Raw genomic sequence first — 8814 nt, forward strand, 5'->3', positions numbered from 1 at the left:
CCCATCCCATCCCATCCCATCCCATCCCATCCCATCCCATCCCATCCCATCCGCTGTGGAAGCTGCCTGAGGGTCACTGGGAAATGTCACCGTCTCCATTCTGTGGGTGGTTGCTGGGTGCCAAGTGCTGTAGGTGAGGGGACATCGGGGGTGGTTTCAAGTATGATGGATGGTGTTGGGGTGCTCAGATGCCCCAGTGAATGGAGGTGTTAGGGTTCTGAATGTGATATTTGGTGTTGGGGTGCCCAGGAGATGGGACAAGGTGTGATTCCAAGCACAGTGAGTGGTGTTGGAGTGTTGAGTTAATGGATTATCATGGGGTCCTAAACATAATGAGTGGAGTTCGGGTGCGGAGGTGATGGGTGTGGGGGGGTTTTAGGTGTGATGGGGGGTATTGGGGTGCCAGAATTATGGGAGAAATTGGGTTAAAATGTTATGGGTAGTGGTGGAGTCGTGAGCATGATGGGTAGTGTTGGGATGCTGATGGGAAGTTTTGGGTTCTAAGAGTGGTGCTGTCTGTTGATCCCAGAGGACATGCTGGGAGGGGTTGGGATCCCAAGTGTGGTGAGTGGTGTTGGGGTGCGAAGCACAATGGGTGGTTTGGGGTGTTGAGGTGTGGTTCCAAGTATGTCCCCCACTCCCAGGACCCTCTGGAACGGGAGCGGGCTCTGCAGCTGCAGATTGCTGAGGCCTCCCGCCGGCTCTGCCATGAGGAGAACATCGACCGGCGGGTGCGCAAAAGGCGGCAGACAGCAGCGCTCCGGGAGGAGCAGAAGCTGCGTGACTTGGAGCAGGTCCTGAGCCAGCGGCGGCTCCTGGCTGGGCAGAGGGACACTGGCACTGCTGAGGGTGAGTCCCCCAAGTGTGAGCTGATGGGGGGATGCTGTAGGGCAGGGAGGCAGAATGAGGTGCTGCTTGTTTGGGGACTGCACCGGGATCCCCCATTCTCCATGAATGAGCCCCACTGGATGCAGCCCAGTCCTCCATCCCAAGTGTGTGCACCCCTCTGGATGCACCCCAATATGCCATCTATAGTGCCTACATCCTTGTTCCCCAWCCCTGGTAAATGGGCCTCCCTGGATGCACCCCAGTTTCCCATTCTTGATGAATACACCCCCTGGATGCACCCCAACTTTCCATCCCCTGTGAATAGAGCCCAGTTCTGACCCCAAAGAATGTKCCCCTCCGAATGTCTCCCAACATACCCCATGGGGTAGCCAGTTGGGGTGAATGCACCCCAGTTCCCTATCCCTGTTGAATACACTCCTTGAATGCCCCCTGGAATCCTGTCCCTGGTACACTCTCATTGTCAATGCACCTTGTTGAAGGTACCCCAATACATTATCCCTAGTGGTTGCACCCTCATGCGTGCACCCCAAAACTTCATCTCCAATGCGTGCACCCCAACTCACCATCCCTGGTGTATGTACTACCTTAAATGCACCTCAGAACTTTGTCCCCAGTGCATGCACCCCAATAAACCATTCCTGGTGTATGTACCCCCTGAATGCACCCCAAAATTCCATCTCTAGTGCATGCACGCCAATAAATCATCCCCAGTGGTATCGCACTCAATGTACCCCAGTACTTCACTCCTGCTGCTTGCACCCCAATCAGCCATCCTCAGTGCTCACACTCAGAGGGGGCCAGGATGTGGCCCAGGTACTGTGTTCCCATCCCAGTGACAGCCATCCAAGGGATTCCCCATTCTCTCTGTCCCTGTCCCCTCCAAGGACTGGGGCCACTGTGGCAGTGGCTCCTTCCCTGCTGGTACCCCTGACCTTCCCAACCCGGGCAGGCTGGGAACCGCACATGGCTTGGTAGAGCCGGCCCGGCCGGTACCGCCGCCATCCTGGAGCATGTTGGGACAGGTGGCGTGGGAGAGAGGAGCGGAGGCCCGCGGGGACGCGCTGGGTGGTGGCGGGGCCGTGGGAGCGCTTTGGCACCCGGAGGCGGCCCTGGCTCCTTTCTCACAGGGCCCTGCCCCACAGAACTCAGTGCCTCTGACGAGAGTTCCCTGTCCGACACCGGCCTGCTGGAGGATGGTGAGGGGGCTGTGGGGACTGGGGGTACACTGGGGTACCCCTTGTGTGTTTCCTTCATCCCAGCCCTTCCTGTATCCCCTCCATCCCAACCCCCTCCATTCCAYCCCTCTCTATGTGTACCCCCATTCTAAACTCCTCCATCCCAGCCTTTCCTGTGTCCCTTCTATCTCAACCCCCCCCGTGTCCTCTCCATGACAACCCGCACAGGTCCCTTCCATCCCACTCCCCTGCCATGTGTCCCTCTGTGCCATTCCCCTGTGTATCCTTTCCACCCCAACCCTTCCACATGTCTCTTTCATCCCAACCCCCCCATGTGTCCCCTCCATGCCAACCATCCACCTGTTCCTTCCATGCCAACCCTCTCTTTGTGTCTTCTCCATCCCAATCCTTCATCTCTCCTGCAGAGGACACACAGCCGCCAGGACCTGCCATCCCACAGAGCTCCCCATCTCCCAAGAACCCCACCAAGGAGGAGGATGAAGGGTTGGGGACTCTGATGGTCCCACCCCACTCCTGGCGGGAGACCAGCCTGGACAGACCCTACGAGAGAGCCAAAAATCCTGGCATTGACCCTGAGGATGGGGAAACCCAGAGCTCCCAATGCTATCTTGGGTCCCTTAGGGCTGCCCCCACCAGCCCCATGGCCCCCAGTAGCCCTGATCCCACAGGTTCCCTGGTGTCCAGGATGAGAGACCCTTCCTACCAGTTTGTCCCCATCCAGACCCTGGTGCTGTGCCGGCAGGCAGGTTCCAGTGCTCCCAGCACCCCTGAGCCATCAGGACGCCGGGGACAGACCCAGTCTCTGAGGTATGTCCTGAACATGGGGACGATAGACAAGGGCTTCTGGCAAGGGAGAATGGAGATGACCCCATGGAGAAGGGGGACAATCCCATGTGGAGGATAGAGCTTAGTCCATGGGAAGGAGGATGGGAATAACCCTGTGAAGATGATGGAGCTCAGCTCCGGGAGCAGATGTTGGAAATGATCACATAGGAAGGATGGAGATAGCCCTATGGGGAGCAAGATGGAGCTAAACCTATTGGAAGGAGGGTGAGAGTAATCCTGTGGGAGAGGATGGAGAGAACCTCATGGAGATGATAGAGCTAAACCCACGGGGAGGAGGATGGAGATAATCCAAGCCTTTCCCAGGGCTCACCCTAGCTTTGGGGTGAGGAGAAGGGTCCTCCTATAGCTGCAGTGTCCTGCCTGCAGGGTGGACCCATGCTGGCAGCCGGCCGAGCCACGAGGCCGCAGCACTGCACCCCGCCGGCGCCCCACCTACTACACGGTCACTGTGCCCATGTCCTGCCTGCCAGCCCCCGGCCCTGCGTGCTGCTCTGGCTCAGATGACAGCAACTCTGACCTCTCCAGCATCTCCCATGCCACCTCCCCAGGCAGCAGCAGCCCCGACGTGTCCTTTGCAGTCCCGCTGCCCCTTGCCGAGCCCGGTTACTACCCGCGGGGTGCTCTCCAGTTCCTGCCACCCGCTGGCCCCGCAACGTTCCTGTATGAGCAGGATCTGGCCCCGCTGCGCTACCAGCGCCTGGTGCCCTCACGCAGCCGCATCGTGCGCACGCCCTCGCTCAAGGACTACGCACCTGCTGGGGCCCGGGGGCTCTCCAAGGCCGCCGTCACCGAGGAGCTCAAGTCATGGCACCAACGTGCCCGCCTCAGAGGTGCCCGGCCCCACTCCCTTGACCGGCAGGGAGCTTTCCGGAGACCCCATGGTGGGACCACTAGGGACATGCCTGTTGCTCGTGGAGTCCTGTCACTGGTTCAGGTAGAACATGGGGTCTGGCTAGGGCAGGGATGGGAGGGTGGRAGAAGGGAGTCCCCCTTGGTGCTTGACTGCAGGTAACCCTGAGGTGGTTGTGGGGACCTGTGGCTCTGGTGGGGTCCTGTGAGGATTCCTATCGCAGGACTGAAGCCCTGAGGGGGTCCATGGGCTCCTATGAGGGTTGTTGGGGCAGGACTGGGATCCCACAAGGGATCCTGCCACAGGACTGTGATCTCAGGAGGGTCCTGAGGAGAGGACCAAGGTCCTCAAAGGTCCTTTGGGGCAGAATTTGGGTCCCAGAGGGGTCTGAGGGGAGGACTGTGTTCCTGAGGAGGTCCAGCAGCCAGGACCAGGGTCTTGTGTGGGTCCTGGGAACAGAAGCAAGGCTCTTTAGGGTCCTTTGGGGCAAGAAGAGGACCTTCTGAAGGTCCCGTGGGCAGGTTTGGAGACCCATGCTGGTCCCAGAGGCAGAACCAGGACTCCTGGGGCAGGACTGAGATCCCATATGGGTCTCTGAGGTAGGTAGGACCAGGACCTGAAGGGAGTCTCTGGAGCAGGATTTGGATTCCATGTCGTTGACTTCTTTCCCTTGAAGGTCTCAAGGGCAAGACCAGGACCCTACAGAGGTTTCTGTGGCAGAACTAGGGTCCCACAAGTGTCTCACGGGAAAGATCAGGATCTTAAGGGGGTGATTGGGGTCCCATCAGAGTCCCATGGGAAGGACCAAAACTTCAAGAGGGTTCCTAGGGCCATGTGAGTGGGTCCCTCCTGTCACACCCAGGTTCCCRCAGGCAGGACTCAGGTGGGTCCCTGGGGCAGGAAAGGCCTTGCAGACATTGTAGGGGGCCAGCTCCCTCTCTCCATCTGGGTATCTCACTGGGACAGATGCAACCATGGCACCGCTGGGACACACTGGGCAAGTGGGGACCTGTGGCCATGCCCCCACAATGCCCCCAGGACGTGCTCCCAGGGGTGCCCCCATGCAAGGTGGGGTGCTGACACCCACGGTCTCTTTGTCCCCCAGGGCCCCCCGGTGCAGGTGCTGCGGCGCTCGGCAGCCGGTGTGCCCATGCAGGTTTACGTGCCCGAGAGCAGCGAGATCGTCACACAAGTGTGAGTGCCCACACCCCCACCCCGGGGCGGGGGGCACATCCTGGCTGGCCCAGGGATGGCAGGGATGTCTTGTGCCTCCCCACCCTGGTGTGGGGGCATAGGCAAGAGCCACAGCAGAGCAGCAGGGGCTGGTCCCCACCTTGTGTTCCCTTACTGACACTGGGATGCTGATGGTGTCACTGTGACCCCAGTACTTACAGTGACCTTGATGTCACCACCATCCTCAATTTGGGGCTCCAGTCTCTAATAAAGGTGTTTTTTTGGGATATGTCACCCTCAGGATGTGCCACTTCCATGTCCCCTCTGAGGTCCCCCATCCCTGGGTCCAGTTGGCATTGCCAGAACGGGACTGTGTGAATTTGGGGTCTGGCTGTGCTCAGGGCACTAATGGGGTGATCCCAGTGCCAAGAGAGTGCCCCATATGCAGCTGTGCACCCCTGGCACTCAGTGACCCTGGCTGGGATAGCAGGGCTTGGAAAGGGGCAAGGAGTAGAAGGGAAGGATGGGATGGAGGTAGGGGTGCAGGGCATGGGGTTGGGTTGCAGGAGGGTGGACAGGAAGGGTGCGGATTTTGGGTGGAAGGATGGGTGAAGGGATGGGGCGTAGCGGGAGAGAAATAAGGTGTTCAGGGAAAGGATGGAGGTGGAGAAGGGGTGCTATGAACTGAAGTGAATGGGTGCAGGGAAGGGATGGAGTGCAGGGGAGGCAAATAAATGCGGGGCTGGGATGGGGTGGAAGAAGGGGTGCTGGGAGGGGAAATGCTGGGGAGCAGGGGGTAGGGAAGGGATTGGATGCAGGGGATGGGATGCGGGGTGTTCAAGGGAGTGCAAGGATCAGCGAAAGCATGGGGTGCAAGAAGAGAGGAAGTAAGTGGTGCCGGGCGGGGTACAGGGTGGGGGGGGGTTGGGGGGGCAGTGCCAGAGAGGCCACTCCGATCCCCGCATTCCCGCCCAGCCTTGCCATTACCCGGGGCCGGCGGTGCCGCTCCTCCCGGTGGCTGCGGCGGGAGGCGGCGCCGGTGGGGGCGGGAGACGGTGGGGACACGGGGCAGCAATCGAGCGCCGCCGGACTGCGGCGTCACTGCGGGCCTGCGCCGGCCCCGCTCCGGCACCGGACGGCACTGGGAGACACCGGCAGAGGAAGCGGCCCTGCGGCACCGGCACCGGAGGGCACCAGGACCGGCCCCGGGAGCGGTCCCGGTGCCGCAGCGCAGCCACCGCCCCTGCCCCGGGCAGCGCTCCTCACCCGGCCCGGCCCCGGGATGGGGCCCGGCGGCCCGGGGAGCGGCTGGCCCCTGGCCGGGACCCTGCTCGTGGCCGTGGCCGCCTCGATGGGTAAGAGGCATACGGGGACCGGGGAGGGCAGAGGGACCCGTGCCACCCTGTGACGGGACACGGTGCAATCGTCCGTGACACGGGGATCCCGCTGGGTGGAACCCGGTGCCACCGGCCATGACTGTGAGTCGTGCCCTATACGGCCCCTTTGACCGGGGGCTGCTTGCACCAAAGTGCTCCCCTGGGCACTGTGTCCGCCCCCCAAAACCTGCCTCCTATTTGCTGCTTTCGGGGTGACCCCGGGAGCCGCTGACCCCCGGGAACAGCAGGCACTGAGCCGGTGGCTGCCCGAGCTGGGATGCCCAACCCCAGGGAATTTGGGGTTTCCCACGCACAAACCCCGTGCCTCAGTTTCCCCACTTGCCCCTGAGCTGTCATGATCCCGGTTGGGAGTGCATGGATGCCATTTGAGACCTCTGCAAAGCCCATCCCCGTGGCTCCCCAACTGCTGCCTTGTGCCTCTGGCCGCCCCCGAGCCTCGGTCTGCAGCTATTTCTGGGAAGACAGGTGGCTCCAGCCAGAAATAGAGCGGGAAGTGCCACTGGAACATGCCGGAGGGGGGGAAACTGGGGGGTCTGGGGGGATCTGGGGGGGTAGGGGAGCTGGGTGGGATGGAGGGGGGGGTCTGCAAGGGTGGGATGGATGGAATAGGGTGTGGGAAACATAGGGGCAGGGTTTGGAAGAAAGTGGGGGTACATAGGGGCAGGATGGAGCAGGATTTTAGGGGATATGGGGCAGGATAGAGCAGGGGTTTGGGGGTACATAAGAGCACAGTCTGGGGATCAATGGGGCATGATGGAGCAGGGTATGGGAGATGTGGGGCTGGGTATGAGGGACAGGAGGGCAGGATGGAGCTGGGTATTTGGGGGTTTATAGAGGCACAKTTTGGGGATCCATGGGGAAAGATGGACTGGGGTACAAGGGAATAGAGGCACAGGACACAGTGGGGTACAGACTGTGCCTGTGTGGGGGACGGAGGGCATGGGGTGCTGCCAGTGCCCCCGAGGTGGCAATGGCCAGGTGCCCCAAGGCCTCAGTGATTGGCGGCCATCCACAGTGGCTGGGGGCGAGGACTGCCTGTGGTACGTGGACAGAAATGGATCATGGCACCCTGGCTTCGACTGCGAGTTCTTCACCTTCTGCTGTGGCACGTGCCACCAGCGATACTGCTGTCGAGACCCTCTGCGCCTGCTCACGGAGCGCCAGCAACGCCACTGCCTAGCCTTCAGGTGCCACAGCCAGGGTTGATGGGGCTGGGGGCTACCCTGGGCAGGCTGGGTGCTGGTCATTGGGTGCTGTGCACTGGAGAGTGGTGCTGGGTGGTGGGCTCTGGTACTGCATGCTGGGCAGTGTTACCTGGGCCTTTGCTGGTCATTGGGTGCTGTGCACTGGGTGCTGGGTGCTGGGTGTTGGTGCTGGGTGTTGGTGCTGGATGCTGTCCACTGATACTGGGTGCTGGGTACTGAGTGCTGGGCATTCGGCAGTGCTGCTGGGCAGTGGTGCTGTTTGTTGAGCACCGCTGCTGGGCATTCACACTGAATGCTGGGTGCTGTGCACTGCTATTGGGTGCTGGGCTGTGGTACTGGGTGTTAGACATGGGTGCTGAGCAGTGGTACTGAGTGCTGGGTGCTGGGCACTCTGCACTGGTATTGAACAGGGGCACTGGGTGTTGGGCACTGGGCACTGGATGCTGAATGCAGGTGCTGGGCAGTGGTACTGGGTTGTTGGGCTGTTGGGACTGAATGCTGGGCATTGAGTGATGGGTGCTGGGCACTGGGTAGTGGTGTTTGGTGTTGGACACTGGTAGTGGGTTGGACACTGGTAGTGGGTTGTTGGGCACTGGTACTTCGCACTGGTACTCTGCAGTGGGTGCTGGGCACTGCTGCTGGGTGCTGTACACTGGGTGCTGGGCTCCTGGCATTGGTACTGGGTGCTGGTATTGGATTCTGGGTGCTGGTCACTGGTACCGGCCACTGGTTGCTATGCRCTGGGCGCTGTGCCCTGGTATTGGGCACTGCGCATTGGGGGATGGATGCTGTGGACTGGTCACTGGCACTGGGTGCTGGACACTGGTACTGAGAACTTGTGCTGGGTGCTGGGCAGCCATGATGGTGCTGAGCACTGGTTACTGTTGCTGGATGCTGGTCACTGGGCAGTGGGCACTGGTGCAGAGCACTGGCACTGGGTACTGGGCACTGCTACTGGGTGGACAACACTATGGCTGCTGGTCGTGATCCAGAGCCACTGGGTGTTGGTTCTGGATACTGGGCACTGGGCAGTGTCAGTGGGTGCTGGCTGGGGGTGTGTGCCCCGGGTGCCCCCCAGGCCCTGCTCCCCACGCCCGGGGGTCCCACAGCCCCAAGACCATCGCGGGCATTGCCTCGGCCGTGGTGCTTTTCATCGCCATCGTCACCACCATCGTCTGCTGCTTCATGTGCTCCTGCTGCTACCTGTACCAGCGCCGGCGGCACCCCCGCACCCCCCTGCAAGGTGTGGGGCTGGGGGGGGAGGGCTGGGGGTGCAGGAGGAGGGGGCTACATGAGGA

The 8814-nt window shown here is 61.3% G+C and overlaps 2 protein-coding genes across 9 annotated transcripts in view; both read left to right on the forward strand.

Annotated features, from left to right (window-relative positions):
• The window catches only part of INAVA (innate immunity activator), a 7021-nt gene extending 1813 nt beyond the window's left edge, over window positions 1–5208 (forward strand). For 4 of the 6 annotated variants that reach the window (XM_057374360.1, XM_057374363.1, XM_057374361.1 and 1 more), the window contains exons 5-9: window positions 645–849; window positions 1872–2045; window positions 2450–2852; window positions 3258–3825; window positions 4847–5208. In XM_057374360.1, coding sequence (XP_057230343.1) covers window positions 645–849; window positions 1872–2045; window positions 2450–2852; window positions 3258–3825; window positions 4847–4939 — 1443 coding nt within the window. In that variant the 3' untranslated portion in view covers window positions 4940–5208. The remainder of the gene's footprint in view (window positions 1–644; window positions 850–1871; window positions 2046–2449; window positions 2853–3257; window positions 3826–4846) is intronic. The other 2 variants (XM_057374364.1, XM_057374366.1) reach the window with 2 other exon arrangements.
• Window positions 5209–5869: 661 nt separating this feature from the next.
• The window catches only part of SHISA4 (shisa family member 4), a 4869-nt gene continuing 1924 nt past the window's right edge, over window positions 5870–8814 (forward strand). For 2 of the 3 annotated variants that reach the window (XR_008965863.1, XM_057374317.1), the window contains exons 1-2: window positions 7030–7498; window positions 8626–8759. Coding sequence is in view for 2 of the 3 variants with exons in the window: in XM_057374317.1 (XP_057230300.1) it covers window positions 7251–7498; window positions 8626–8759 (382 nt within the window). In the remaining variant the exon portion in view is untranslated. Of the gene's footprint in view, window positions 6270–7029; window positions 7499–8625; window positions 8760–8814 lie in introns of those variants that run through there. The other variant, XM_057374318.1, reaches the window with a different exon arrangement.

The sequence above is a fragment of the Malurus melanocephalus genome, unplaced genomic scaffold, assembly GCF_030028575.1.
Source record: "Malurus melanocephalus ecotype Western Australia unplaced genomic scaffold, MMel_1.1 scaffold_224, whole genome shotgun sequence".
NCBI lineage: Eukaryota > Metazoa > Chordata > Aves > Passeriformes > Maluridae > Malurus > Malurus melanocephalus.